This window comes from Aspergillus stella-maris (genome assembly GCF_047715825.1).
Source record: "Aspergillus stella-maris strain CBS 113639 unplaced genomic scaffold BDV14scaffold_35, whole genome shotgun sequence".
Taxonomy (NCBI): Eukaryota; Fungi; Ascomycota; class Eurotiomycetes; order Eurotiales; family Aspergillaceae; genus Aspergillus; species Aspergillus stella-maris.
The window spans coordinates 38,678-65,869 of NW_027396829.1; the positions used below are offsets into that span (position 1 = coordinate 38,678).

Here is a 27,192-nt window from a genome sequence, read left to right on the forward strand (position 1 = left end):
TGAAGCTGATGAGAGCTTCCCCGATACTGCCACGCCAGACTGCGATGGGGCTCGAATGTGGCTGGTGCCCGCCCGGACAAGTGGCGGTGCAATACACAACTAGGTACGTACTTACTCCTCCGCAAGCTTGTGTTTTGCATCGCGGTAAGAGCAATAAAATTGCTATGATTGCATTTCAATAATTAGATCTAGCATAGATCTACTTGTGAGAAGGAACAGAGGAAAAAGTAAAGAAGTTGATTAAGGAATAAGTGATGAGAACCACATTCCCACCCTGGGGATATCATACGTCCTTAAAAGTCCAAGTACAGTAACTAGATCACGAACATGTGAACTGAGTGGGAAGAAGAAAGAGATTGGAAAAGGGGAGAGACAGGTGGTTGATAGGATAGAATAGACAGGAATGAAACATGTTCAATTTCGTTCTCTCATCTGGTCTTCGTCTAAGCGCCCTCGCGGCTCTTGCGGTAGCTAGCCTGTGAATTGTTAGTTTTCGGCAATGATTTGGAGTGGGGATTGCCATACCTCTTGCTCGACCTGGAGCGAGTCAACGACAGGAGCCAGCTCGCTAAGAATCTCGTAGGACCGCTTGTGGTACTCGAGTTGCGCGGCGATAAGGTCCGCAAGGTTCCTTAGAGGCTCGGGGGTATCAAGGACGTTCTTCATAACGCTAACAGCCTCCTCCGTCTGCCCAACAAACTCATCCTCCGCCTGCTCAATCTCCTGGCGAGCCTCTTCGGTCAAGTTCTCCGGGTCAGCACCATGCTTCGCCTTGACGCTGTCCAGCATCAGACGAGCATTCTCCACATTCCTGCGCGCCTTCGTAGCAAACATCAAGTTCGTGTTAAGCGTAGTGTTCCATCCAGCCAAGAACCGCGACTGGATCTGGGCGTCCTGCGCCAGACGGGCCTCGCCCACCTTCTCCGAGGCAAGCGCATACTTCTCCAATGCGTTGGCGAGCGGGTCCTCGCCGGCGGAGGTGCTCGCAAGATCCTGAGAGCCAGCTAGCGAGGCGCGCGCAATGGCATGGCTAAATGTCTTGGGCTGCGGCTTCGCGGCGGGGGGAGCAGTCAGAGCGGCCTGGGCTTCGGCGGGGGTGCTAGCCTGCGAGAGGAGAGCGACCTTCTCGTTGATGGTGCGGCCGAGGTCGTTGAAGGATTCGCGGATGTTGGGAGGGTAGTCGTAGGCTTCGTTGGAGTATTGGGAGCTGCAAGCGTGACCGGATTATTATCCCGAAGACAGCAGAAATAAGGTTTGGCCAGCACGTACGTCACCTGGAGGAGCTTCTGGTGCACAGCCTTCAGCGCATCCACGCGCTTCTCAAGCTCAATGTACTCATCGGGGAGCTGGGTCTTGTCCTCGACTTGACCGAGCTGTTCCCGGATCAACTGCTGCGTGCGCGCAGCGAAGGGCGAGAAGTTCGCACTGTGTCGGAGAAAAATTCCATCAGTCAGTCTTCCTCATGGTAACAGCAAGGGGAGTAGAACAGCACAAACAGCTGCCTGGTGGAGATAAAACATGTAGTAGGCTGCTATCTTACCTGAAGTTCTTGCCGAAAGCCTGGAACTTGTCCATGATCGATAGTCACCGCAGTCCAGCTGGTCAGAAGAATGGATAAAGGAAGTCTGTATCTGAGGAATAACAAAGAGGTACGGAGGACTGTTGTGCGTAGATTGTTTGGGGATAGCTGGGATAGGGAGTGGACACTTGAGCAGGTCGAGGCCTCCCGCCGGGTGCACGCACCGCCTTGCACCGCCACGTTTTCACATGCAGGGGATATCGGCACGTGACTGACATTTACGAAGTATGAGTGCGTCATAGTACTCTGGAGTCTGGTTGTATTGGTATCGTGTGCTAGAATAGAATAGAGACAAAATGAATCCGTGCCCTGGTATCCCACATACTCCCATCCGTCTTATCATGTACAGAAATCATTAAAGCGTGAATCAACCGAGACCATAGAAACAAAAGAGAATCGTGACTGAGTTGGTGTGTCCGACGACTATGTCATCGTTGCAAGCATACGACGAAGAGTCCGGGCCGGTGGTCCTACATCGGGCGTTAATTGAGATCCAGCTGAGAAAGTGGTAGGCGGAACATACCTCTGCGTTCGCGCTTGACCTCCAGAACCTCCTCTTCGTTCCCATCACCATACAGCGCAGTGCTTGGGTCGAATGGAGGCCTGTAATTATCAATTTCATAGTCCTCCAGATCGCTATCGCTGTCCTTCGGTCGGATGACCATGGCGAGCTGTCCAGGGTTATTGCTGTGCTCAGACCGGCGCTCCATCACCATGCGCGGAGGCGAGGAGTACCGCCGACGGCGCGGTGCAATCGAGATAGAGCGCGAGCGTGACGTAGTCCTCCTTGTTGTAGTCGTCTCATAGTCGGGGCGAGCGCGGCGAGGAGAGGGCGACAGGTATCGATCGGGTGAGGGTTCGATGATCAGCATTTCGCTAGCTCTGGGGCTGGGCTCGTAATCCTCTCTGACGAGCCTCTCGACTCGTCTGTGCCTGGATGTCGCTCGGACGGGAGATCGTGCTCTTATAGGGATTGCTTTACCATAGTCAGCTTAAAGTCTCAACAATGATAGCACGTGGGCAGTACCTTCAGGCTGCCGCTTGATCTCGCGACTTCTCTCAATGATAGCATCAATCTGCTCCTTCGAAAGGGCAAGCTGGATAATGACCAGGTCATCCTAGCGATTAATCCGTCAGCACCAAGCATAGCAAGGGCATTTTCGACCAGCCTGGATTCATCCATACCTCTTCCTCATAAGGATACCCAAACTCGCGAATCGCACGAGTCTGCACCATCTTCCTCGGCATGCGAGTCTTTCCCTTTCGCGGATAGGGCTTGATCTCCTCAACCGTCTCACGGTATCTGGGCTCGCGCTCCGGAACCGGGACAGCCACAAACTCCTCCCGCCGTGGTCTGCGCCGGAGCGGCGGCGGACTAGGCGCAGTCTTGGGCAGATACCCTCGGTAGTACTCATCTATCTTGCGGGTCGGCAGGCGATCGTACGTATCAAGAGATGATTGCCTTCGGAGCATTCTCGGCCTCGGAGGCGGGCTCTCAACATGGCGGCGCTCCTGGCGCGTGAGGGTCCCCGGGTGTGGGATATAGTCATCGTCGCGGTGTCGACTGGCACGCCGAGGGGCTAGGGCGTATCGATCGCGGTCAAAATCCTGCAGGCGGGCGTCCCAGCGACGGTCGTCTTCGAAGCGGCGTGAGGGTCGGTCAAGGACTGCGGCGCTGCGACGGCCGCGCGACTCACGGGGGGCATACTCAGAGTCAGAGTCCAGCATAGACGAGCGAGAATCAGAATAGCGAGGCATAGTTGTTGTATCGGATGACCCGGGGGTCAGTCGTAGGCGTTCCGTGGATGACGCTGGCGGGTGACAGGAACGGACCGGTCGTAGGCAGCAGTTGGGTGTCGTGGGGTAAGTAAAGAAATGTAGACGGGAGAGACGGACAAGGAGGCAGTATGCAAGATATATGCACAAGAACCGAGCGACGATGACTATTTTAAGGGCGCCCGAGGATTCTGGAAAAAAAAGTTAAGCGCTGAGAAACAGAAAGTTAGCGAAGCGCTGCGTACAGTGGTGCTTTATAATTGCTGAGCGATGACGTCCATTGATCTTGGGGATCTCCTAAATATAGCCCCAATAGGCTGAGTGGGCGTAAACATGATACAATTACATACGGTAATCTTTCCCTTTTTGAGGCGCAGACAGTCAACGCCTCATTCTGATTGCTTCCGCTCTTTCACTAGATTCAGCCAACTGTTGATGAACACTTTGCTCTAGAAATTACGGTGTATACAGTTATGCCTTGCATTTCATTTCCGACTGACACTGACAGCGTGCGGAGGGCTCCGGGACCCACAAGGCGACAGCAGTTCGTCTGACAACATTGTATGTACACTGTACAATAGTGCGCAGACGCTGCCTAAAGCGCTGGCCTTCCTAATGCATGCCTTGCATCGCGCCGTTTGAGATCTACACTGGTACCTGAGACTTGCCATTCTCAATCACTGGACCTGACTCAGTTGTAAGCGCTGGCCGCGCACCGAGCCCAAACTAGGTTTATGGGCCTGTTCAGCCATGTCACTGGTGCGCTGTGACCTGTCCAAGCGTTATTGGCGTATCGCCGGCATAGTGCGATGCAGGAACGAGGTGGTTGCGGATCTGCTGCTGGCTGGACCGAACTGTATCAGGGGACAACTACAGACTTTGCTGCCAGTGAAGTAGTGGATCACTACGCCAGCACATTTGTCTGCCCACGAGGGGTTGTATTGTTAATCCAACCGGCGTTTGCAGGGTAAACAGGAGAATCATTTGTCATGTACCCAAAATAGATCTCGGAGATATCCAAAATGTATACTGGAATCATCTTAGTTTCGTTACTTCGCGTAAGGTCGTTATTTAGTTTCTTCGTAATCACGGTCTTCCAGGCTGAGTACTCCCATCGCCCAAAGTGGAGGATTGCTGGCAGTGACGTATCGACGCTCAGTATTACCTTCCTGGTTAGCCTCCGCGTCGGCGTACTTCCAGGCTGCCGGCTGCTGCCAGGCAGTTCCCTCGCGACGCTCGTAAGGGGGCCCACGCCCTTGCTCCGCAGCAGTAATCCAAGTCCTCTCACATCCTCGAGCAATCGTGCTGGCAGTCTGCCACCCCGTCAAGCGAGCAATGTTATTCAGAGCTGTGATGATCCAGGCACGTTGTTCTGGGTCCATATACTGTGGGGCCGCGAAGAAAATGGGCACCGTCACTTCAATTAGACAGGATCCCACCGTTGGGCTGAAGCCGTTGAGTCCGGAACCGCTTATTTGTGCACCGTGAATACCTGCGGCGATTCTTCCGATCTTCTGGGCAAGCTCGCCTGTTAAGTTGGCGGCATACCCTGTCGCTACCTGCATCCAGGGAGGCATCGAGGGATGCAGCCGAAATAGAAGAATGCGAGCGGTGTAGTAGAATGCCATCAAGCTGGCCATATTGAGTGTATGATATTGAATAGCAAGGCCAAATGGAGAGTAAACTGGCATCGTGGCATCCTCCGCTAGAGGTGAAAAGTCGGGGCCGAGTGACTGAGCAAACAGGTCAAATGCCGCAATGATGCTCTCCCACTCGCTTTCAGCCTCCTCAAATGATGCATTGATTTCCTCTTCAATTTGCGAGAACGCGTTGGCTGCATCTCGTGTATCTGCGAAAGCAGCAGGTAATTGCTTGGGCCCGCTAGAAGGGATCATACCATAAAAGGGAGGGGGTCTGGGAGAGGACCCAGAAGAAGCGTTGGATGACTGTCGAGAGCCTGAGTTGGGTCCTTGTGGTCCCGGAGGTCTTTTCCCCATGCCCATGTTAGGCGGCGGACCGAAGCCAGCATGAGCTGGAGGACCAGCAGATCCAGGTGGACCTGGAGGCCCATTGGGCGGTCCCTGCCCTGGTTCCGGACGGGGTGCGAACCGAGCCATGAATTGTCCGAATTTGGCGTCTGGTTTCCAACTAGAACCTGTAGCCCTGGATATTTCGAGCTTTCTTTTTCTGTCTCGTACTGCAAAGTCAGAAAGTCGACCCATGAGTAACGTCAAATGGTCCGCAGTGCCATAAAGATCGTTCTTCATTCCCAAGCCTGCTCGCGGAGGGCATTGCCCCCATTGAGAGTACGGCAGAAACAGTGGACCAGCGCTGATGATACTTTGTAACCAGTCTTGCTTGCAGTACCACCAATAGAGGTCGCACTGAGTTCGGAAGTTTTCAATGTCCTTTCGGGTGAAGTGCTTCTTCCGCGGCCGGGCGTGCTCCTCTTCGACCTCTCCGAACTGGTCGTAGTTAATAGCACGGCCTATCAAGCGCCCAATCACATCTTGATCAATATTGGTCTCCAATTCGGCGAAGGGGTCATCTTCGAATGTTGGATTATTAAACATATATATCTCGTCAAAGAAGCTGTGGTTGTTGCTCCGCTCGATCCAACGGTTGCGCCGTTGAGCACGAAGATTGCGCGTGATCCCAGCCCAGTCAATCTCGCGAATTAGTTGAGCGGACCCTGCCAGATGGTTGTTCCATTTGGTATGATCGGCAGTCATCACTTCATAGTAAGCTAAGAGTAGAGTAGCAGCCAAAGTGCCGACTTGCTTCCTTTGGTTAGGAAGGCCAACTGCCTTGCCAACTCGTCGAAGGGCATATTGGTAATGCTTGAGCGAAGCCGTGGATGGTTGTCCTTGGAGATACTCAATATGTAAACAACCCAGAGCTAGTATGGCTTGTTGCAACGCTTGGTGTTGAAATGCCTTCAGGGGAAGGGTATATGTCCACAAGCCTTGTTGTGCCATTGGCACTGGGACACCTAGAGTGGTAGAACGATCGGTCCCGTGCCGCTCGAAGATTGACAGTGCTGGGCCCGTAGCGTGGATAAAGTGAAGGAAGATTCGGGCTGATTTCGGATTGTTGAACGGTGATGAACCCAACGTCGGTACATACGTTTCCAGCATATTCGGCTCATTGAGGTATGTCGTGAACGAGCGGACATCTCGACTGGCAGAAGCCATGACCATACCCAATTGGTTGAAATTCTGTATAGCCACTTGGTCTGCTTCCTCTTCGTCTGATTCAACATCGTAGTAATCACCGTCTTCGTCTCTTTCGACGTAGTTAAAGGGCGACAATGGTGACTTTGGCGATAGGAATTGGCTTTGCGAAACGCTCCTCTGGAATTCTAGAGGCTGTTGCATATAGAGCGCCGCACCTTGTGCCATCGTCATCGGCTCCGGAGCCTAGCATTAACTGTCAGTATTCAAAGGTCATGACCACAGCGAATGAACATACAAGATTCGGGGCGAATTGATACTGGGACGATGTTACTGTGCCCGATGACCCTTGTGGAGCACGATTCTCATCGGTGACTGGATAATCATAGTTATTCGGAACATGATCAAGTGGTATATCGATGCCTTGGTGTACTGTAGCTGATGAAATCGAGTGTCTATGTGCTGACGGTGGTTCTGGCATCAGACTCTGGGCTGGTACATTGAATTGCTTCGCAAATGCATTATCGGCGGTACTGAAAGCTGGCTGAGCGCTACCAGCATTCTGTGGAATAAATCCTGCAGGAAGTTTGGGGGCCAGCATCGGCCCCTGAGTGCCAGCCGACGTCAATTGGAAATCGAGTTGACCTTCATATTGATTGGGAGTTGAAGGAACGGGCTGGGGTGGAATAGAGTTCGGTACTCCGGGGAGTCCCAATGGGTTCTTGAAGATCAATCGCTGGGCATATCCTTTACATTCGCGTTTCGACTTGGTGCAATTATTGCAAATGGGTTTCTCCTCCCCGCATTTGATGCGGCGTTGACGACAAGCTGGGATTCAGTCAGTTCTAAATTCTTTCTGCACCAAGTTGTTTCACAGCAGACTTACTCAAGCATCCTGTCTTTGTGCGCTTCCTCGAGACCTTGGCAATAGCTAACTGCTGAGTCCCGACAAATCTGTTCGACTGCTCAGTCGCGGCCGATTCAAGTGTATGCTTTGTATTTGACGGAGGTTCGATAAGGACCGTGTTCTCCATAGCAGAAAATCAGATTCCTCTGGCAGCCGAGGTCCATAATCAGAGGATAAAGAGCACAGAGGACAGGCAGACGGCGGCGAAGGATTTTGAAAGAAAGAACCAAGCTGCGGGGAGAGTAGGCGAGTCCAGACTCCAAGCCTGGGTGACTGGATGTCTCTTGTATGGGGCGCACGAGCCATTCTTTGAGCTGCCCTCTGATGGGCCAATCACGTCCACGATCTCCAGTTGGGATCGACAATGCCACCAGCTATCGCGCTGGAGATCGACTGCTTCAGCTTGTCTCCGTGCTTATACCATGCTATATATTCTACGAAGCTTAGAAAAGCATATTGCTCCAGTGCTAGATAGCATCTTCCAATTGTACCTGAGCTTTTTCCATGCCTAAATTTGTAATATCCGCTCTGTTGGTAAATGTATCATGTGACCAGATACAATAGGCGGTGGGGTCTTAGCCACCGCCCTTTTATACCGGCAGAAAGAGCAACCGAAAACCAAAAATTTCTTGCTCTTGCCCGGCCTCTTGACAATCGCGCGTTGAGTTTGGCTGCAGAACCCATTCCATTGGGTGCTTTCTGGATAATATATCACTAGAGTTCACGTTCAAAATCACCTCTAGTCATGTTTGCCGTCCCCGGCTGGTCCGTCCAGGCCTCTGCCCTCAAGCAGCAGAGCGACCCGCAATCGCAAGCCAAAGCCAACGACTCCCCGAAGCCGAACGCTCAAAAGTCCAATAAGCGCAAGCGAGATGACCAGGTCACCAAGAAGAACGTTGATGCGATGTACCGCCGGCACATTGAAGGGTTGAAGGGCCCCAAGCCAGGCAAGGGCAACGCCGCAAAGGCCGACAAGAAGCGCAAGCAGGAACAAGCGGCCAATGGCCCGAAGCCAGCGGCGGAGGAACCCGCTGCTGCTGCTGCTGCTGCCGCGGGAGAGAATGATGCTGAAGAGAGCAAAGGCGCGAAGAAGCGAAGAAGGAACAAGAACAAGGGCCAGCAGCAACAGCAAGATGGAGTCGAAGCTCAGCCAACTGATAAGGAAGCAGCCCCCGCTGCAGCGCTCTCCGTCGCACCCCCAAAGACCGAAGCTACTCTTACACCATTACAACAAGCCATGCGCCAAAAGCTGATCTCTTCCCGCTTCCGCCACCTCAACGAAACCCTCTACACCACTCCCTCAGAAAAGGCCCTCGAACTGTTCACCGCAAGCCCCGAGCTTTTCGAAGAATACCACGCTGGTTTCTCCCGGCAGGTTAAGGAGTCATGGCCGTCAAACCCCGTCGACGGGTACATCAGCTCCATCCGGAAACGAGGTGCCATCAAGAACATTCCCAATAAGAAGGGAAACAACAAGCCAGACCCCAAAACGGGTGGGCTCCCTCTCCCCCGTCGCCCCAACGGCGCCTGCACAATCGTCGACTTGGGATGCGGTGACGCAGCCCTGCACCGCTCCCTCATTCCATCAGCTAAGAAATTGAACCTCAAGCTCAACAGCTTCGACCTGCACGCCCCCGAAGGCTCCCCCATCACAAAGGCCGATATCTCAAAGCTCCCGCTTGAAGACGGGACAGCGGATATTGCAATCTTCTGTCTCAGTCTCATGGGCACAAATTGGGTTTCCTTCGTCGAAGAAGCCTGGCGCGTTCTCCGCGGCGACGGCAAGGGCGAATGCTGGGTCAGCGAAGTGAAATCGCGCTTCGGCAAAGTCAACCGCAAGAAAGCCCAAATCGGCGCCAAACGAACCCTCACAAAGGCTGAGAAGAAGAAACTCAAGAAGAAGGGCGCCGGCGATGACGGCGCAGACTCAGACGTCGACGAGGCAGATATCTTTGCTGAAGACGCGCGTCCCGCGCAGGACGACGAAACGGATATCTCTGCGTTCGTCGAAGTCTTTAAGACGAGGGGATTCGTGCTTAAGAATGAGACTGTTGATAAGTCGAATAAGATGTTTGTCAAGTTGGAGTTTGTCAAGCATGGGGCGCCGTCGAAGGGGAAGTATGCTTCTGCTGGAGCGGGTGCGGCACCTGCCGTTGGTGGAAAGAAGAGGTTCATCGAGAGGAAGCCGGCTGCGGCTGATAATGGGATGTCTGCCGAGGAGGAGGCTGCTGTCTTGAAGCCTTGTGTTTACAAGATTCGGTGATCTTTTGGGGGTTGCATAAACGAATGACCGTTTTCGGATCTAGTCGTTTCTTCTGTGATACCACTATAAAAGCAGCATTTGTCTATATCTCACTTCTACATACCTAAACAATTACGCATTGCATACTAGGATCAGGACAAATTGCTTCATGGTCATTAGACAGAGTCATAGTAATTTTCTATATGAGCTAGATAACCCTGCGACTGCGACACCCTATCATATGTCGTTCATCACAGACCTAACACATCAATTCGCCCAATTATTTATTCTCGCTCAGCTGCTCAACAGCGCGCCCCATCTCCTCATCATTGTAGATACGGAAGCCCTTCTCCTTGGTAACGCTTGCCAACTGGACGTTCTTCGCATCTAGCTTCTCCTCCATAACCTGCTTCAGCGTCTTCAGGACCAATGTCTCTGCCTCGGCGAGTGTGAGGGAGCGGTGATATTCGTTCTGCAGCTCTGCTTGGGCACCTTCGCTTCCGGATCCGATGGCTTTGGCGTCGTAGCGGTAGAATGTACCGGAGGGTTCGGCGTGATATCTAAAATAGAGACTAATCAGTATAGTCCACAACATCGGATGTATAGAACGTCGTTGTGTGTTCTAGGTTCGCGACTCCGCTGTCAGGCTTAAATGCGGGGAAGACATACAGCTGAGGACCATCCTCGTCAATACCAGCAATCAACAGAGCAACACCGAACGGTCTGGACATAACACTCTCCTCATCATCACCCGTCTCTCCGAACCGCAGAGCAAGATCACAGATGGCCTGCGTACAGCTCTCAACCCGCAGGGGCTCAGCGTAGTGGAAGGCGTGGTTCTGGGTCTCGACACGGGCGTGCTCAACAAGGTTCCGGGCATCGGCTTGCAGACCGGACATAGCACATCCGATGTGCTGGTCAATTTCGACGATCTTTTCAACAGATGACGCTTCGAGGAGGGTAGATGTGACACGCTTCTCGACACCTAGGATGACACCTTCGGAGGTTGCTACCTGTTTGTGGTCAGTGAGAGTGCCCCGGTAATTGTTTAGATCAAGAGCTCCAGGATCATGGAAGGGCGAAGGACGTACACCGATGGCGGTTGAACCGAGCTTGATGGCTTCGAGGGAGTATTCAACCTGGAACAAACGACCTTCGGGGGAGAAGGTACTGGGGGTGTCAAGGTCAGAAAGGGCTCGAAGGTAGCTGGTAGGGTAGATGGGAGAATAGCGTACTTGATACCACGGTCTGCAAAAGTAAACGTTAGATGCTAGAGCTTCAAGATGCGGGCTGATGTAGCTTACCGTATTCCGATCGCGCGATGAACATTTTGGATTATCTGAGAGGTGCAATGGTGATCGACAGAAAGAATGAGAGCGGGCGTGTGCTATGACGGTGACAAGGAAGGGTAATCAAGGTGCTGGAGAGGAGGATATGGGGAGACGGAGGCAGCTGAAGCTCAGATGAAGCTCTGGAGGTGACTGGCAGCAAGTGACGGCTACGCAAGTCGCAAGTGCCTGGCGGAGATCCTCAGGCACTAAGGCCGCAACACCACCCACCGCTCCAATAAACAGACGCAACAACACAGGGCGACCAGGACCAGCCCTGAGCTCGACCCCGGCGCCGAACCCTGTCAATTTCCTCTATCCATGCATATTAGGCCCTTCGCCTTGTCTACCGGGGGTCCATGTCCGTCAATGACCGCCGCGCCAGCCACATGAACCCGCCACGACCCCGCGTTGCGTCCAGTCGCGTCGCCGATGCTGAAAGGCAAGGCCAACGCGGCGGCACAGCTTCTCCTTCTCAAGCAGAAAACATGGATCATCGCGGGAGCACGTCGATGCAGAAGAGCAAAGTCCCCAGGGACCACATCACAACCGAGAAGCGAACCGAGCGCCTGACAGTACAGACCAAGGACAAAGTCCAGAGCCGATCGAGGAACTCCGCTCGGGAATCGCCCAGCGCAGGACACAGAGATGGAGACAGATCACGAAGGCAGCGGGCTGATACTGCGAGTGGACAAAGTCCCAATGTCCGAAAGGAGAAGAGAGAGGCTTCCGATGGTGAGTTAGTCGCCTGCACCAGCCCGACGCGACTGATACTAAATTATCTAGCACCATGGAACCCGCACGCTTCATTGATGCCATACTCTACCGCGCCGTTAGCTAGTCGTGTATCCGTCCCTCCTCTTGCATCGGCGCTACCTCAAACGTTACAACCTACGCCTCTCCGCGAGTTGTCCGCCGATGCGCAAGAAAGGGCTATACTGGAAGATCTACTATTTGTGTTTATGGGATTCGAGGGCCAGTATATTCACTACCAGGCTGAGTATGACCCAGTTGCGGAGAAAGATCGCCTGGCGGGTCCGTCATTCCAGCTACCGTCAGGGCTAGATCCTACGCTGAGAGACCTGACGCTGTCGATGCTCAAAATGGCGACGCATTACAGTGCTCTGGAGGCCTTTGTCGAAGTTCAAAGTCGCGCGGAATACGGGGCAGTCAGCCATGCATTATGCGCTACCATTCGAAAACTACTCAAGGACTACCTTATTCTCGTCGCTCAGCTAGAGACGCACCTTCTCACGAACCCGAACTTCACCCTCCATGTTCTTCATCTCCACACCATGCCAACAAGCCAATGTCTGGCTCAGCTATACTCTCTCGGGCAAGAACTGCTTCGGCAGAACGGTCTGTTGGACCAGGACCTTGACGAATCAATTGACGACTTTGATGACGTTGATAACATCCTCGAGCAACTCAGAGAAGGCGGAGAACTTGTCCCTGGAGCTATGTCTAGCAAAAAGATATGCAAAGGGGGCAATGTTCTGCGGCTACTGACTGAGCGACTGGCGACATTTTCAGGCGATCCGACCACAAAAACACTTTTGGAGACTCTGTTGCGCGAGTCTAGCAGGCCATACATGACAATGCTCAACGAGTGGCTTCACCATGGAGGAATCAAGGATCCTCACGCAGAATTCCTGGTCAAGGAGCAAAAATGGATCAAACGAGAGAAGCTAGAGGAAGATTATACGGACGAATACTGGGACAAGCGCTATACTGTCCGCGACAAAGAAGTCCCTCCGCAACTTGAGGCCGTGCGAGACAAGGTCCTCCTTGCTGGAAAGTACCTGAACGTGGTGCGAGAGTGTGGAGGAGTGGATGTTAGCAAAGCAGTCAAAGACGTCCCGAAGACATTCGACGACCCACGTTTCCTCGAGAATGTGAACGCCGCTTATACCTACGCCAACGCCTCACTACTAAACCTCCTCCTGACCAAGAACTCCCTTACCATTCGCTTCCGCTCCCTAAAACACTACTTCTTCCTCGATCGCTCTGACTTCTTCGCCTACTTCCTAGAGCTCGGCGCTTCAGAACTCCGCAAACCGGCCAAGAACGTCAACGAAAGTAAACTGCAATCTCTGCTCGATCTGGTCCTCCGCCAACCAGGCAGTATCGCCGCTCAAGACCCCTTCAAAGAAGACGTTAAAGTTCGCATGAACAAGATTGGCCTCACGAAGTGGCTCATGCAAGTCGTTAGCGTCTCCGGTATCGACCAGGATAATCCCGAGGCCGCGCTAGAGAAATACCAAGCACCCCAAGCTCAAGGCGACGACGACAAAGATATTGTCGGTTTTGATGCGCTCGAACTCGATTATACGGTCCCTTTCCCTCTTTCCCTCGTTATTAGCCGCAAGACCGTCCTCCGATATCAGCTTATCTTCCGCCACCTGCTATCCCTCCGACACCTCGAAACTATGCTTTCCTCTGCTTGGTTAGATCAAAGTAAAGTCCTCGGCTGGCGGCATAGATCGTCCGATCGGCGGTTAGAATTGTGGAAGCGTCGAGCCTGGGTTCTTCGTTCGAAGATGCTTGTTTTCGTTCAACAACTATTGTACTTTTGCACGGCGGAAGTCGTCGAGCCCAACTGGCAGAACCTCATGGGTCGCGTCAATGGCACGGATGCCGACGGGTCGGAGGTCACTGTCAATGGCACGAAACAAGTTAATCGCACAGTCGACGAACTCATGCAAGATCACGTCGACTTCCTGGATACATGTCTAAAGGAGTGCATGCTTACCCAAGCCAAACTTCTCAAGGTATGCCTTCCTCCATTCCTAATCAGCCTACCAAAGCCCAATACTCAAGAAAACGTACAGATCCACTCCAAACTCCTAACCTGCTGCACAATGTTCGCCTCCTGGACATCCTCCCCCCTCGCCCGCGCCCTCATTACCGCCGACCCCGAGTTATCCGCGAACCCAGAAACGAACGACGGGCGCGGGTTCGACCCCTCGCGTATCGGCAAACTAGAGGATACGCTGAAGCGGTACGAGGACCACTTTAATCGGCACTTAAGAATTCTGATGGATAGTCTGAATTATTTTGCGGCAACGGAAAGTGTCGTTTTGTTGAAGCTGGCGCATGCGTTGAGTTCGATAAGTAAGGAGGACTGAGCTTTGAGCTTTGAGGTGCAACCACGGGAGTGGGCTCTCAGAAAAGAGAAAGGGAAAGGGAAAGATAACGAAGAACTGGAGAGTTGAGTTGGAATTCAGGCGGTCTCTGTTCTATACAGTGTACCTGCCCCCTCAAAGAACAGTCCGGATGTGGACTACGGCTCTAGCCACAATGCCCAGGAGGACAAACCGCACAATACGAGCCAACGACCAACAGCCAAAAGCCAACATTCCGCAAAACATATCCGTCCTTTGTCTTTCGGTGTGGAAAGAGGAAGGTTCCACTAGGTATGGCCCGAGCTTGAGCATCGCTCAGCTGACTCTCAATCTGATGAGGTCTTGCCTTGGTCAGGACCAAGCGTGGGGAAAGCGCATTTTTACTTGCACATTCACACACACGTACCAAGACTTACGACGTTCACTGCAAAGGCGCTTGGGTACTTATTTACTTTCGTTTCCTCTTGTTTTTCAGTGCGTTTGGGGTTTGAGTGGAGGGGACGCTTGTCTAAGGAGGCTCAATTGATGGGAATACCCTTGGTGTCACCGGTTCAAGAATAGAATACCACTATACATTTTGTATCTATACAACTTTCCCTGTGTCATATGGTAAAAGGGTACTCTGTAGAACCAACGAAGGCGGTCTCACGGCTAAAAGGATGATAGGCAAGATAATCTTGTTCTAATTACGACAGGCAGACTCAGCGCCCAGTGGCACAGCATCAGCATCAAATCTCCGGTGTAGTCTAGTGGGGAGCACACTAAGTGGAACGGGTCCAACCGCACCCCCAAAAAGCGCAGAGCTTCCCGAGGGTGAACCGTGGCTCTGGGTTCTCCTAATCCCTTCCAAGAAACCCTCGTCCAATGTCAATCAATGCTAACTGGCTCAGTACAGCATCCCGACAACTTGGGTATATTCTGGGTTAATTCGGGCCAGTAGAGTTCGCCTGACATGCATGAACGCCCTGATGACTTACATAGATTATGTGTTCGAGAAGGATGCCCCTCCGTTACTTAATACTTATCGCACTTTGTCGCTTCGAGGATAGTGTGTTCCGCTTTCATGCATCAATTCGAATCGGAGAGCCAGCCTGCCGTGCTCTGCATCATCCAACAATTGTCTGATGCCACCGTGTCTCGGCCATCGGTTGCCTTTTCCTAGCCGTAACCGAATGAAAGGTTCGACGTCGTACCTGCAGCTTGAACTAGACTCGTCTCTTCCAGCGTGCGTCCGTATGGCCCAGAGACACTAGAGTGCTAGACTCTGACAATCGTCTGCTCGAAATTGGCCCGTTTCGGGTCTCCACAGCCGTTGCGGAATGGGTGCCCCATCGCTGGACTTGCTCACGGTGAATGAGGAGCTGCAGAATTGACCACTGATGTCATTGGTTCGCATCCAGGAGAACGCATACTGATTCGCCTTCGGCCTTCCTGCTAGGTTGTTACGCCCTGGTACGCCGTATGTGCTCGGTTCGGTCTGCTACCCGTCCGACTGATGGTTAGTGCCTTTCGCTCCATGGCCCCGAAGGGCAGATGATGCCCTAAAGAAGCGGTGAAAAAACCGGCGTGAGATCTGGACGAGGATGAAAAGAAACACGAAATCAAGAAATCTTGCAGTTCCAATTTCGTTAGCAGACTTTCTCTCAATAGCCGCTGATTACATACGTTCTTGTTGTGCTCACTGACTTGTGCATAGAGCTGGTTCGCAAAAAGGTTTCGCTGGACCATCTCGAACTTGGACGACCCATTCATGGAAGTTGAAACAACGAATCGTCTAGTCTGGATAAATGCACGACATGTGCACATTTTAGCAGCGCATCGGACATGAATTGCATCGAAATCAAGCCACAATATAGAATCAAGGGTCTGTTCAAGCCCTAAGAGGCTTCAATTGTGACCTGCTTAACCGAAACTAAAAGATCCAGCACCATTTACTCCAATCAGCCAGCGTGGATTTTCTTGCGAATCATTGCTGCTCCTGGATATACCAGTTGCTCTCTCACCCTGTCGGTGACATAACCGCTCTCGGGTTCTCCATTGAATCTCCTTTTTCGGCGTTTAGTTCCCTTGACGTGCATATATTTCCAGACTTATCGTTACTGTAAAGATCAGGGCTCTCCACCGCTGAATCTTACTGTGCCTCGTGATGTGACGGCCTAGGCTCATGCTTGTTGACTAATGTGCCCATGTTCGACACTCCAATAGCTGGGGGGCGCTGCAACGAGACCGCAAGTTTCCAGCCCCCATGGCTTGGTAAAGGTTGGCTGATGCAGTATTGAACGCGAACGGTTGGGCGGAATCTGGGGCGAGTCAGACTGTGGAAGCTGTGTCGAGTTTCCTGGCCTTTCAGGGCTCATTATCGGACCTGCGCCAGGCATTGGCGGGCTTTTGGGCGAGGCACGCGCTGTATCGTCGCGATTCGTTGACTGTGCCACTCTGGGGCGCACCATCAACCCCTCCGTCCCTGGGCTCCCTTCAATACTGCCTGCATGTAATCATCTTATACCCGGACAGGTAAACATGTATTTCAGCTGAGCAATAGGCGCGGCCGCCGTTCTTTGGTTGCAGGCAGGGACGTGAGCAGAGCACTATTCGTCGCATTCTTCCTCTGCCTCGCTGAGACGACGACAACCACACATCTCGATTCAGCTCTCTTGTGGGCCATCGCCAGCGTGACGCGCCAGAATATCCAGGCGAGAGTGTTCCGATCGTCTGTACGTTTCGTACACATGGGTAAGAAAAGCCGACTCCGGTGTAGTAGCCCTCGACCCGGCCATCTTGAGGGCGAAAAGCACACTGGCCATTTGTCCGTGCCCAGCGGCTCTTTCATGCCGATTGATTGCTCTGCCACATCGATCGCTTCAACAAAGACTCGAACCACACTAAGTTCGCGCGTCACCCGCCACAAGGTATAATTCCAACATCCCACCTTGTCATGGAGTCACCATCCCTCCTTTCTGGAATAACCTGTTAGACCACACAAAATCTGCAAATAGGTTAAAGCTTTGCAGACAATCATGACGTACCAATCTCCTCAACCTTGTTAGGACATTGATGAGAATCTGACTTCTCATTTGCAAAGGAGCCCAACTTCGCAGACAGAGGATTTGGACGACGAATACCTCCGCACTATATCCATTCAAGGTCGAGAGTATCAAAGGTACTCGATCGACAATGGAATCTCCTTTGAGCCTGTCGATGATGTAAGGAATATTTGTCGCCAAAGGGACTGGAACTTATGCCTGCTTATCAATAGGACGAAGCGGAACGCTTAGATCTCCAGCACCGAATCTTCAGCAGAGTCTTCGATCATCGGCTTGTGTTCCCTCCAATTTCTCGCATGCGGAGAGTGCTTGATTGTGGCTATGGAACCGGGTCGTGGGCTATTGACGTTGCAGATCAAAACCCAGACTGCGAGGTTTTATGATCTCGCCAAAACTGCGCTGTAATTGAATCGGATTAGCTGACCGTCTCAAGGTAATTGGAGTCGATATTTACCCTTTCATGAACCCTGACGACACACCGGAGAATCTCTGGCTGCAGGTAAGCTGTCTCCTTCCGTCCGTACGGCCCGCGAAACCCCTGCGCTCAAGTGTTCCGCGGCATAGTAGGCATGCCAGGCCGACATCTTGTATTGGTTGAGCCCGTTAAGCCGTACATGTCCGATTCGGTTTCTTCCGACGCAAAATTGGCCAACAAACGCTAATGCCATTCTCACCAGGTCGACGATCTGAACCGCCCTTTTACCTTCCCATCGAACTACTTTGACCTTGTCCACTCTCGGCTCCTCGCGGCAGGTATCAATCGCTCCCGGTGGCCAACCTATGTCCGAGACATCAAAAGGTTTAGTCTTTTCTTCTAGACGGCCGAGCCGTACCACCGAACACGCACTTGACAGCATGATACTAACGGTAGGGTGGATTAGAGTCTTGAAGCCTGGAGGATGGGTGCAAATGGTCGAAATATACTTCAACGTCCAATCAGACAATGGGGCCATCAACGAAAGGCATGCTTTGAGACAATGGAGCTCACTGCTGATGAGGTCCATGGAAGAGGACAAAGATCTAAGGGTGGGAACTCGCTTGAGGACGCTCTTGACGGCAGCAGGGTTTACGGAAGTTGACGCAAAGATGATCCCACTCCCTCTCTCTGCATGGCCCGAAAGTAGGTTACCCACGTTTGTGTCAGGGCGTGACACTGACGAGACCCCCCAGACCCAACAAGTCGAGCCATTGGGGATGTCAACGGGGAAAACATCGCCAGATTGCTCTCGTCGTTGTCCCTGTACCCAATGACTCGATTGCTTCGTATGCCGCAATCACAGTACCGAGAATTGATATCTAGAGCGCAGCGAGAGGTCGGTGATCGGAGTCTGAAAGCTTACTTTCCAATGTAAGTGACAAATGGGTGGCCGCAAAGTATGCTGCAGTATTCTAACGACCTAGGTATGTTTGTATTGGACGGAAGCCTCGGCGCTGACCGGCCGGGGAGCGATGACCGGCTGCTGGTAGGCGTACCTACGCAAGAGGATGGAACTAGGGCCTCGTCTGCGTTCCGTCTTTCTCATGTTTTGGGAATTCGAGTAATGTCCAATATTTCGTCAAGACTCAGATCGATGGGACAGCGAAGTTAGTTGCCTGAAAGCTCAGCCAAAAAGTGGTCAGTTGAATGAACACTATTATACCCATCATTGCGATGCTATCATCAACCCGAGAAGGGCAGTCGACAACAGAACATACATTTGTAACTTTGATACCAGAAGAGACCTCTGATGAACCTTTGGCTACCAGATTCGAGTCCTTATGTTGGTGACGAGTAGTCCCAAGTTCGTCTGCGTCTGAACACAGCACGATGGGTAAGGCGTGCTGTTTTCTCTGGCGGAATGGGAAAGAGGTGTCTCTAATACAACTTGAACTCATTTAAGCATGTTTGCTGTTTGGACAATCCAGACCTTGGGAAGTTGTCTTTTGTCTGTTGAATGGGGAAGAGGCCAGTGTGATCGGCGGCGGTTATGGAGCCCCATGGCGGAGAAAGAGAGGAAAGCGATGGTAGGATAGCTCATAGCTCGACGCGCAAAGCCCAGACAATGCTCTAGTGCTAGATGAGCTGGACAAGATGATAAAAGTGGAAGGGGCAAGGGGCAAAAGATGAGCATGATGGGTGGCAGATGAAGGAGGAAGAAAGAGGAAAGAGTCGAGAGCGTCTAGGTACGTCGCGGGTGTGGTTGAACTTTACTGCTTCCAACTCGCTCCAGCACAACAGACAAAGGACTTGAACTCTCCAACCGAAGTTTATCCTGGGTGCGTTCGTCCAATCCTTTTGTGCCTAGCTTGGGCCTTGTCTAACGTCGCCCTAGATGATTGCGGGCATTGTCTCCTTGACCAATGGCGCCGACCCCAGATGGTCTGACTCAGTGATATACACAAGCAAGAAAGTTCAATTCGATCTCTACAGCCTATACATCAACCGAAATTGCTTTGACGCCCAAGGACTACAAAGTACTGTTGTAGTCACACCCGCTTCGTCTTTGGCCAATGGAGGAGCCTCGTTTATCGCTGCGTTCGAGTCGATGAACAATTGAGGCCCGCCGGTTTGCAAATCGCATAACCCGCAATAAACACTTGCTGATCATGACGGAAGGTCTTCACCTGGGTTGAGCCGTTGTTTCACGAAGCTCCCCGTTACAGGGAACCAGAGATACCCAATCTTTTGCAGCCCAATCTGCCGCAAATTGGGGTATACAGGGCTCGTCTGACCATGGCTAATGCGAAGTATATATATCTCGCAGCAATGGGGGGTATAGCATGATAGCGAGCTTAAATGACCGTGGAGGATTCCAGGGGTGAGCTTTATTTGTCCCAACTATTAACTACTAGTAGGGGTTGGTGCCCATTCCAGGGGCCGCATCATTTCGAGCTCCAAGCTGTCTCACCGATCTCATCGGCGTAATTTGACAGTCTAGAACAGCCAGTCGAGACCAACTATAGAATATATAGAGGCCCGTGCACATGCATGAAATTAAAACGTTGTACGGAGTATTTCTGGCGCCATGATTGAGCGCTTGGATTTCTTAGGAAGATCTCACGCGTAAAGCCGGATCGCGGAGTTAAGTAAATGGTTTGTGCCTTGTTGTTGCCTCAGTACCAAGGCATCAGAGTTACCTATCTGGGTAAGTGGCCGGCCGACCCAAAAATGTTCTCGGCATCAAAAGAATTTCGCATCGTTCGTTATCTTCCTGTCAACTTCCACCACCAGGGAAACACTCAAAATGCCCTCCACAAATAACAAGGAGAAGCCGTGGGACACGGACGACATTGACAAATGGAAGGTACGCCGTCGCAGCAGTCCGCCTTCGTCTATTCCTCCTAACATTCACCTTTCTCCGCAGATCGAAGCTTTCAAGGCCGAAGACAACCTCGCCGGTAACTTTGCCGAAGAATCCTCGTTCGCTACGTTATTCCCCAAATACCGCGAAGTCTACCTAAAAGAAGCATGGCCGGTTGTTACAAGAGCTCTCGAAAAGCACGGCATCGCCTGTACATTGGATTTGGTCGAGGGTAGCATGACGGTGAAGACGACTCGGAAAACTTTCGACCCAGCAGCGATTCTCAAAGCCCGCGATCTGATCAAGTTATTGTCGCGAAGTGTTCCCATTCAACAGGTGCGCCACCCCAGTACCTCAATCACCTTCAAACACCCAACTAACACCTTTTTTTCAAACTAGGCCCTCAAAATCCTCGAAGACGGCGTCGCCTGCGACGTAATCAAAATCCGCAGTCAAGTCCGCAACAAAGAACGCTTCGTCAAGCGCCGCCAACGCATCCTCGGCCCGCAAGGCTCAACGCTCAAAGCTCTCGAACTCCTAACAGGAACCTACATCCTCGTGCAGGGAAACACCGTCGCCGCAATGGGCCCCTACAAGGGCCTCAAGGAAGTTCGGCGCATCGTCGACGACTGCATGGCCAACATCCACCCCATCTACCACATCAAGGAACTCATGATCAAGCGCGAGCTCATGAAGGACCCCACGCTCGCAGAGGAATCATGGGACCGGTTCCTCCCCAACTTTAAGAAACGGACTCTGTCTAAGCGCCGCATGCCGTTCAAGGTTACAGACAAGACGAAAAAGGTGTATACCCCTTTCCCTCCTGCGCCGGAGAAGAGCAAGGTCGATTTGCAGATCGAGTCGGGAGAATACTTCCTCTCGAAGGAGGCGAAGGACCGCGCGCAGAAGGAGGAAGTCATGGAGAGACAACGGGTGAAGCGCGAGGAGAAGATGAAGGAAAGAGAAAAGGCATTCGTCGCACCAGAGGACTTGGAAGATGCAGAGCGCGCAAAGAAGGAAAAGAAGGAGAAAAAGAAGAAGCGAAAGAGGGAGGCCGAAGCAGACGGCGAGGGAGATGTAGACGCCGAGAAGGCCGAGAAGAAGGAGAAGAAAAAAAAGAAGAAGAGCAAGTCCAAGGGTTCAGACGAGGAATAGATCTGCTTCGATTCGGCCATGGACATGATTGCGAGGTGCGAGTTGACTCTGTTCTTCTATTCGTCTGGTTATATGCGTGTACTTTTTCGATAAAAGGCGCTGAGACATGGCATGGGCTGGCGTTTCTTCTTTCTTACTCTTTTTCTTTTTTGATCGTTCAATACCATCTTGAAATAAAAGTGACCTTCTCAGAATCGACGTTTGATTTTTTGACCAGTGTCGAACTCCAAGATATATATTGGCGCCTTGCTTAGTCCTGGTCTATCCATCTAGGTTGCCTCTTCTAGCGGTAGCAAAGCTGCAAAGTATATATAATTAGGTAGGTAGACACTGTACGAAAACCATCACACCCTGAACCTCTAGTTAGTGCTCCCCTCCCTCTCAATCTCACTCTCACTCCCCTCACTCGAAGTAAACCCATCCCTCTTCCCCCTCAAAAACACCTCCTGCTCCCTCCGACTAGCACCCAAATCCAACCAAACCCCCAACACCCCGGCACTAACAACACTCAACGCAAACAAGAAATAAAACGGCGTTGACGAATTATGATGCGCATCCCGATCAATAATCGCACTGCTAACAAGCGGGCCAATAAAACTGCTCGTCTTGCCAATAATACTAAACAGGCTGAAGAAGAGGAACTCGTGGCCGCGCGGTGTGACTTCGGAAATCATGATTTGCGAGTAGCTGTACCAGGGGCAGACGAGGAGGCCGTAGAAGGCTTGGTAGGCCCAGACTTCCCAGGTGTTGTGGAAGCCGAATCGGTTTGTCCAGATTCCGATCATGCCCCAGCCGTCGAGGAGGATTATGGCGAGGGCGACGACGTTGAACATTGTTTTTGGGGAGAGGGAGTAGCGCTTTTGGAAGGTCCAAAAGGCGTATATGCCGATGGCCTGGGGTTGTTAGCTTCATGGTGGCATACGCAATGGGTGGAGTTTGAGCTACCTGGGCTGCGATACCAACGATTAAGAGGTATGTAAGCTGGAGGGTGTTGTAAGCCACGATAGTGTTTTGCAGAGTTGCGATGACCGTGACAGTTGTGTTGAGAGAGTCGCCGAGGAGAAAGTATCCTGACTCGCGTTAGTATACTCGAACCATGGGTTCAGCCAGGAACAAACCTACCAACAAGGTATAGTAAACTCTGTTTCAGCTTCCAGACCTGGCGCAGTGCGATCCAAAGCTGCTTGAGTCCAGCAACCACAATACTCCGCCCATTTGTATCCTGTCCTGGCCGTCTCTTCTCGAGGAAGAACCATGGCAGCGAAACGAGAAGCCAGACGCCACTGGCAAAGGCGATGAGCACGCTCAAACCCCAATTATTGTTCGCCTCGCTGTCGTCGACATGTAGACCGAACATGATACCAACAATGATAGCCAGGATAAAGATCTCTGCAACGGACTGGACATAAAAGGCGATATTGGCAAGCTGACTCCGCTTCATCGTATCGGCAAAGTCATACTCCTCCCTTGTGATACTCCCAGCCTGGTACTCATCGGCCTTGGCCTTCATCTCGACAGTATTGCGCGCGAGTCCAGGGAAAGCAGCAGTCCAGAAGGTCAATGTCGTCTGATAGGCGATCAGTCCGACCATGTACAACCCAACACCGACATGCCATTTATCCGCAGTATGAACTCCCAACCAGCCGAACCCAATCCCATATGCGATAATCGACAACCCAATCAGGATTTTCGGCCGCCATGTCCCAAAGTCCGCGAAACTGCCAATAACGAGAAAGACAACGACCTGGATGGCGAAGGAGATTCCATTGCAGAGGAGGACGATACTCTCGACGGAGCGCAATTTCCCAGCGAAGAGTAACAGCCCGCTATCGCCCGCAGCTTGCGCGAGTAGATTCTGAAACGCGGTAGGTGCGAAGTCTAGAGATGTCTTGCGTCAGTATGAATTCGTTGTATCTAATTTGTGTTTTGCACGAATAGTCGGATCTCGGCTCTTGCTAAGCTTTCGCCAAGCGGAGGTTTTCAAGGTTGTACTGTGCAAGGTGCAACTTACTAAATAGCGACAGCCCGTTGTTTCCAATGTAGTAACTGGGAACTGTTCAGCAGGGAGTGTGCCGGGAACTATATCACACGCACGCATAGTATGCCCATATTTCCAGCCTCGTCGTTCGGTAATTGTCGTCGAACTGATCGGGGGCAATGGGTTGTTCGCCTTGCGCTTCGGTGTCCACCACGGCCTGCACGGTCGGCGATTGCGGCTTCCCGTCCTCCTGAGATGTAGTGGTAGCCATGCTGACTGTACTCAGTAAAGATGGAGTGAAATGAGGATGTTATCGCCAAACATTAGACGGCGCAAAAAGGCAGAGATTTCAAATCTCGCCACGCGGGTTGACTCCTCCCAGAAATTGGAAGCGATCAGTCTAGGCCGAGATAGCCATGGCCGGCTAAAGTGCGAGTTTTAGACGGCGGGGGATTGGAGGGTGTGGACTGTGGAGTGCTGCTGATCGTGGTCGGCATTGCGGGGCAGGAACTGCCGGATCTAGAGATTCTATACATTCATGCCCATGGAGACTAAATACATGGACATTACAGCTTGGCAGTCCCGCTCTCTATCGTAGACCAACTCGACTCGCTAAGCTTCTCATATCCAGTACCGTTCAACCAGTACAGCTTATCACCACCCCAGTCGCCTTGGGGGTTCCAGCCCTTCTTCGACAGTTCGCCTTTGGCTTGCTTGAATGTAACGCCAGTCGCGACCCTGTAAGGAGCGGTTAAAAACAGGCTCCTATGGTTGAAAAATGTGTACTCACCCCTCTGTCACTCGAACAAGCCGCGGAATGGCGTATGACGGAACGCCCTTCTTTTTCAGCTCCGGATAGAGGTTGGCCATGAACTGCGCCGCCGCAGCTTCAGAAGGCTCCTCGAGAGTGATACCCGCAGCACCCGCCTGCCCATCATACGCGTTGAGCTTGACACCATACACGACCACGTCATAGACCCCAGGGATAGCCGAAATGTGATCTCTGATCTCTCCCGCACTGACGTTCTCGCCCTTCCAGCGGAACGTATCTCCTACTCTGTCCTGGAACCTCACCCAGCCGTCCGAGTCCTGAAGTAGCAAATCACCCGTGCGCTGGAAGATGTCGCCTTTTTCAAACACGTCCCGGAGCAGCTTCTTCTCGGTAGCTTCTTCGTTCTTAAGATACTCGGTGAGCAAACCACGGTTCCTGACGCGACCAATTGCCTCGCCTTCCTCACCAATCTTTGCTTTGATGCAGAACCCGGTCTTCGGGTCCCGGTAGGGCATCTCGGTCTTGGTATCATATTTCACTATGAGTGTATCGTCGTCGAAGCGCCGTTTGAGAGGGCCGGAGAACCCGACCTTCCCAGCACCCCAGGACCCAAAGCCAAAGTTGTCGTATTTGGCTATGCCTTCGGTGGAGCGGTAAAACTCACGGATCTCGGGGACATTGAATCTTTCTCGGAAGCGTTCCCAAATGTCTCCTCGCAGACCATTGCCGGCAGCAACAATGCAAGTGTGGTTTTGGTCGTAAGGAGAGGGGGGCGTAGCCATGAGGTATCGACATAGTTCTCCAATGTATAAGATTCGAGTGGCTTTCGAGTCGTGCACGTCCTTCCAGAAATTGGATGCAGAAAACTTGCGGCGAATACAAAGGGTCCCTGCATTGCCGATGGAGTAACACAGTCCGGTGAAATATGCTGTGCCATGGAATAGCGGAAGGGAACAGTAGGTTCGTAAGGGGTAGTATCTTGTAGGACTCTTGACGTCCAAGGCAAGAGGATTCGATGTGACCAAGGACATCATGTTGCGGATGGCGCAGGCCTGTATGTTGTTAGTTTGCTCTCAACATGAGCAACTACCACGGTGGTGGTGCTTCCGAGGTTGCGGCGTACCTTTGGCTTTCCCGTTGTCCCGGACGTGTAGATAAGCACTGTGAGATCACTAGGCGTTCCACTTGCAGCGTTTACCGCTGACGGAGAGTAACGTTGTAACTCTGTGGGCGTGATAAGATCCGACGGCGTAGAGATTCCATTGAACGAGGATATATTGAACGACAAATGTGGCAGGTCTGAACTTACAAATTGTGCCAGATCAGGAGAGGAAACAATAAGCTTTGAGCCAGAGACATTGAGACAGTGGGTGAAAGTGTCATCTGCAATTAAACTGGTCAGACTCGATACGATGGCGGAAAGAAAACAGCCATACCTCGTAGGTTGACGTTGATAAGGGAAGCAATAGCTCCTAGTTTCGAAAGAGCATAGATGATAGCAACCATCTCCGGCGAGTTGGTAGTAAACACGGCGACAAAGTCTCCTTTCTGAACGCCTTTTTCTTGTAGTAAAGCAGCCAGTCGGTCCGCGACTTATACGCTCTAATCAGTAATGGCGTCTCGACTCGACAGAAAAACGTACGATCTTTCAATTCAGCATATGTCCATGATTTCCCTTCGAACCATATAGCTTCAGCCGAGCCATTCCCGTCCACTTCAACCAGTCTCTGAAGCATCCCATAGACTGTAATTGTGTCGCCCAATTGTTGCATGCGCTGAGCCAGGCGTTTCCCAGAAGATCGGTCGCCCAAAACTGTAGATAAATCTGTCGAAAGGGAATATTTTGCATTGAGGTAGGCACCGGCCGCAAATGTGAGGGCCGATGCAGCTGCCACAGCTGGCACACTGATCTCAGAGAGAAACTCCATGGTCGCGCGTAGCAATTGCTGACAAGAAATCAACAGAATCAGCAAAGCATCAGCTGAACGGCTAAGCTAAGTCTTTTATTTTGACTCCAGAAGATCGAGCTAGCATGAAACGCTCAGAAGCGATTTGCTCTGACGAAATCTAGCCCAGCAACGGAATCTGGGGACGGGAACTGGAGGTCGGGCAGGTAGCCATTCGCCGAGGAGGCACTGGGGAACAGCTTCTCGTGTCGGCTTAACGACTAGGCGGCAATGAAGGGTCATGTCAGATCCGAAGAAGTAATGATGAAACGGAATTAGTATGATCCCTCCAAGATAGTGAAGGAAAATGGACCAAGCGTTAGTATGTATTCCGGAGTACGGACTAAGTCTTGGGCGCGGGGGACTTCTCCGGACTTACCCCACAGAGAGCCCATAATATATCTCTTGGTTCTGTTCCCAGTTTTGCTCGAGAGATTGCGACACTGGAATGCACGATGACACGCATTTTTTTTGCTTCTGTGGTTGTTATCATCCATCCCTTGAAGAGTGCGTGCATAGTCAAAGTGACCGACTGTAAGTAAGCTGGCAGATCGCTTCCCCAGACAGCGAAGATTGACCTGTCACCGGTTCCGAGTTCCACATTCTGACCAGCCGAGGCCGCCAGAGTTACCGTATTTTACCACTTGTTACCGTTTCGTTCGGCTCTGGGCCCGTTGTCCCCTCCCGAAGTCCTGCATCGGTGTAGACTGTAGACTCCCTGCGTTGATGTTCCTCTCGGTGCATACAAATTACTATCGTCAGATAACGCCTGACTCCAAGGACAAGACTGTTTGCTGGTTGATTATTCCGCAACATCTTAGCCAGCAGGGACTGTGAAGCTCCATAAAGCACGTTGATATTCAGGTCAGCCTTTCGGCTGTCCCTT

General features: G+C 52.0%; 10 protein-coding genes across 10 annotated transcripts; 4 read left to right on the top strand and 6 right to left on the bottom strand.

The window, feature by feature from the left end:
• Positions 1 to 141: 141 nt before the first annotated feature.
• Positions 142 to 1,674, bottom strand: BDV14DRAFT_175266 (BAR domain-containing protein). Its single transcript, XM_073769039.1, has 4 exons — positions 1,541 to 1,674; positions 1,270 to 1,425; positions 526 to 1,207; positions 142 to 476 (listed from the first exon to the last, which is right to left on the bottom strand). The coding sequence occupies exons 1-4, from the start codon at positions 1,573 to 1,575 to the stop codon at positions 444 to 446; spliced, it is 906 nt and encodes a 301-aa protein (XP_073627067.1). The 5' UTR covers positions 1,576 to 1,674; the 3' UTR covers positions 142 to 443.
• Positions 1,675 to 1,823: 149 nt separating this feature from the next.
• On the bottom strand, positions 1,824 to 3,570 carry BDV14DRAFT_175270 (uncharacterized protein). The gene is made up of 3 exons (XM_073769040.1): positions 2,765 to 3,570; positions 2,607 to 2,697; positions 1,824 to 2,555 (listed from the first exon to the last, which is right to left on the bottom strand). The coding sequence occupies exons 1-3, from the start codon at positions 3,335 to 3,337 to the stop codon at positions 2,062 to 2,064; spliced, it is 1,158 nt and encodes a 385-aa protein (XP_073627068.1). The 5' UTR covers positions 3,338 to 3,570; the 3' UTR covers positions 1,824 to 2,061.
• Positions 3,571 to 4,224: 654 nt separating this feature from the next.
• Positions 4,225 to 7,668, bottom strand: BDV14DRAFT_78886 (putative C6 finger domain protein). The gene is made up of 3 exons (XM_073777533.1): positions 7,415 to 7,668; positions 6,827 to 7,356; positions 4,225 to 6,774 (listed from the first exon to the last, which is right to left on the bottom strand). Exons 1-3 carry the CDS (start codon positions 7,560 to 7,562, stop codon positions 4,423 to 4,425), a joined length of 3,030 nt encoding a protein of 1,009 aa, XP_073627069.1. The 5' UTR covers positions 7,563 to 7,668; the 3' UTR covers positions 4,225 to 4,422.
• A 411-nt stretch (positions 7,669 to 8,079) lies between these two features.
• BDV14DRAFT_175275 (25S rRNA (adenine645-N1)-methyltransferase) lies at positions 8,080 to 9,837 on the top strand. Its single transcript, XM_073769041.1, has one exon. It carries the CDS (start codon positions 8,181 to 8,183, stop codon positions 9,696 to 9,698), a length of 1,518 nt encoding a protein of 505 aa, XP_073627070.1. The 5' UTR covers positions 8,080 to 8,180; the 3' UTR covers positions 9,699 to 9,837.
• A 3-nt stretch (positions 9,838 to 9,840) lies between these two features.
• Positions 9,841 to 11,169, bottom strand: pup2 (proteasome core particle subunit alpha 5). Its single transcript, XM_073777534.1, has 5 exons — positions 10,982 to 11,169; positions 10,913 to 10,925; positions 10,769 to 10,847; positions 10,347 to 10,690; positions 9,841 to 10,237 (listed from the first exon to the last, which is right to left on the bottom strand). The coding sequence occupies exons 1-5, from the start codon at positions 11,004 to 11,006 to the stop codon at positions 9,958 to 9,960; spliced, it is 741 nt and encodes a 246-aa protein (XP_073627071.1). The 5' UTR covers positions 11,007 to 11,169; the 3' UTR covers positions 9,841 to 9,957.
• Positions 11,170 to 11,286: 117 nt separating this feature from the next.
• Positions 11,287 to 14,199, top strand: BDV14DRAFT_78967 (gamma-tubulin-complex subunit SPC97). The gene is made up of 3 exons (XM_073777535.1): positions 11,287 to 11,740; positions 11,792 to 13,776; positions 13,837 to 14,199. Exons 1-3 carry the CDS (start codon positions 11,365 to 11,367, stop codon positions 14,131 to 14,133), a joined length of 2,658 nt encoding a protein of 885 aa, XP_073627072.1. The 5' UTR covers positions 11,287 to 11,364; the 3' UTR covers positions 14,134 to 14,199.
• Positions 14,200 to 16,859: 2,660 nt separating this feature from the next.
• Positions 16,860 to 18,609, top strand: BDV14DRAFT_190425 (class I SAM-dependent methyltransferase; the record flags this gene model as incomplete). The annotated part of the gene is made up of 8 exons (XM_073771330.1): positions 16,860 to 17,039; positions 17,235 to 17,333; positions 17,387 to 17,548; positions 17,608 to 17,673; positions 17,852 to 17,973; positions 18,056 to 18,294; positions 18,345 to 18,522; positions 18,576 to 18,609. 8 exons carry the CDS (start codon positions 16,860 to 16,862, stop codon positions 18,607 to 18,609), a joined length of 1,080 nt encoding a protein of 359 aa, XP_073627073.1.
• Positions 18,610 to 20,167: 1,558 nt separating this feature from the next.
• Positions 20,168 to 21,790, top strand: BDV14DRAFT_79016 (KRR1 small subunit processome component). Its single transcript, XM_073777537.1, has 2 exons — positions 20,168 to 20,791; positions 20,855 to 21,790. Exons 1-2 carry the CDS (start codon positions 20,399 to 20,401, stop codon positions 21,608 to 21,610), a joined length of 1,149 nt encoding a protein of 382 aa, XP_073627074.1. The 5' UTR covers positions 20,168 to 20,398; the 3' UTR covers positions 21,611 to 21,790.
• On the bottom strand, positions 21,790 to 24,031 carry BDV14DRAFT_79039 (MFS transporter). The gene is made up of 6 exons (XM_073777538.1): positions 23,911 to 24,031; positions 23,705 to 23,860; positions 23,622 to 23,656; positions 22,733 to 23,488; positions 22,556 to 22,680; positions 21,790 to 22,503 (listed from the first exon to the last, which is right to left on the bottom strand). The coding sequence occupies exons 2-6, from the start codon at positions 23,857 to 23,859 to the stop codon at positions 21,970 to 21,972; spliced, it is 1,605 nt and encodes a 534-aa protein (XP_073627075.1). The 5' UTR covers position 23,860; positions 23,911 to 24,031; the 3' UTR covers positions 21,790 to 21,969.
• On the bottom strand, positions 24,007 to 26,434 carry BDV14DRAFT_79008 (putative bifunctional fatty acid transporter/acyl-CoA synthetase (FAT1)). Its single transcript, XM_073777536.1, has 5 exons — positions 26,003 to 26,434; positions 25,797 to 25,952; positions 25,484 to 25,743; positions 24,379 to 25,412; positions 24,007 to 24,326 (listed from the first exon to the last, which is right to left on the bottom strand). The coding sequence occupies exons 1-5, from the start codon at positions 26,286 to 26,288 to the stop codon at positions 24,155 to 24,157; spliced, it is 1,908 nt and encodes a 635-aa protein (XP_073627076.1). The 5' UTR covers positions 26,289 to 26,434; the 3' UTR covers positions 24,007 to 24,154.
• Between the last annotated feature and the right edge of the window lie 758 nt (positions 26,435 to 27,192).

Coding starts and splice junctions, on each gene's coding strand:
- BDV14DRAFT_175266 (XM_073769039.1), bottom strand. CDS start 1,575: ATGGACAAGTTCCAGGCTTTCGGCAAGAACTTCAG. Junction 1,208..1,269: donor CAGAAGCTCCTCCAGGTGAC/GTACGTGCTGGC, acceptor TCACGCTTGCAG/CTCCCAATACTCCAACGAAG. Junction 477..525: donor CGCTCCAGGTCGAGCAAGAG/GTATGGCAATCC, acceptor AACAATTCACAG/GCTAGCTACCGCAAGAGCCG.
- BDV14DRAFT_175270 (XM_073769040.1), bottom strand. CDS start 3,337: ATGCCTCGCTATTCTGATTCTCGCTCGTCTATGCTGGACTCTGACTCT. Junction 2,698..2,764: donor GGTATCCTTATGAGGAAGAG/GTATGGATGAAT, acceptor ATTAATCGCTAG/GATGACCTGGTCATTATCCA. Junction 2,556..2,606: donor GATCAAGCGGCAGCCTGAAG/GTACTGCCCACG, acceptor ACTATGGTAAAG/CAATCCCTATAAGAGCACGA.
- BDV14DRAFT_78886 (XM_073777533.1), bottom strand. CDS start 7,562: ATGGAGAACACGGTCCTTATCGAACCTCCGTCAAATACAAAGCATACA. Junction 7,357..7,414: donor CACAAAGACAGGATGCTTGA/GTAAGTCTGCTG, acceptor ACTGAATCCCAG/CTTGTCGTCAACGCCGCATC. Junction 6,775..6,826: donor ATCAATTCGCCCCGAATCTT/GTATGTTCATTC, acceptor AGTTAATGCTAG/GCTCCGGAGCCGATGACGAT.
- BDV14DRAFT_175275 (XM_073769041.1), top strand. CDS start 8,181: ATGTTTGCCGTCCCCGGCTGGTCCGTCCAGGCCTCTGCCCTCAAGCAG.
- pup2 (XM_073777534.1), bottom strand. CDS start 11,006: ATGTTCATCGCGCGATCGGAATACG. Junction 10,691..10,768: donor TCGGTTCAACCGCCATCGGT/GTACGTCCTTCG, acceptor GACCACAAACAG/GTAGCAACCTCCGAAGGTGT. Junction 10,238..10,346: donor GACGAGGATGGTCCTCAGCT/GTATGTCTTCCC, acceptor TCTCTATTTTAG/ATATCACGCCGAACCCTCCG.
- BDV14DRAFT_78967 (XM_073777535.1), top strand. CDS start 11,365: ATGTCCGTCAATGACCGCCGCGCCAGCCACATGAACCCGCCACGACCC. Junction 11,741..11,791: donor GAAGAGAGAGGCTTCCGATG/GTGAGTTAGTCG, acceptor TAAATTATCTAG/CACCATGGAACCCGCACGCT. Junction 13,777..13,836: donor CCCAAGCCAAACTTCTCAAG/GTATGCCTTCCT, acceptor GAAAACGTACAG/ATCCACTCCAAACTCCTAAC.
- BDV14DRAFT_79016 (XM_073777537.1), top strand. CDS start 20,399: ATGCCCTCCACAAATAACAAGGAGAAGCCGTGGGACACGGACGACATT. Junction 20,792..20,854: donor GAAGTGTTCCCATTCAACAG/GTGCGCCACCCC, acceptor TTTTCAAACTAG/GCCCTCAAAATCCTCGAAGA.
- BDV14DRAFT_79039 (XM_073777538.1), bottom strand. CDS start 23,859: ATGGCTACCACTACATCTCAGGAGGACGGGAAGCCGCAATCGCCGACC. Junction 23,489..23,621: donor CAACGGGCTGTCGCTATTTA/GTAAGTTGCACC, acceptor AGACATCTCTAG/ACTTCGCACCTACCGCGTTT. Junction 22,504..22,555: donor TCGTTGGTATCGCAGCCCAG/GTAGCTCAAACT, acceptor TAACAACCCCAG/GCCATCGGCATATACGCCTT.
- BDV14DRAFT_79008 (XM_073777536.1), bottom strand. CDS start 26,288: ATGGAGTTTCTCTCTGAGATCAGTGTGCCAGCTGTGGCAGCTGCATCG. Junction 25,744..25,796: donor TATCAACGTCAACCTACGAG/GTATGGCTGTTT, acceptor GTTTAATTGCAG/ATGACACTTTCACCCACTGT. Junction 24,327..24,378: donor CTTGTTCGAGTGACAGAGGG/GTGAGTACACAT, acceptor CGCTCCTTACAG/GGTCGCGACTGGCGTTACAT.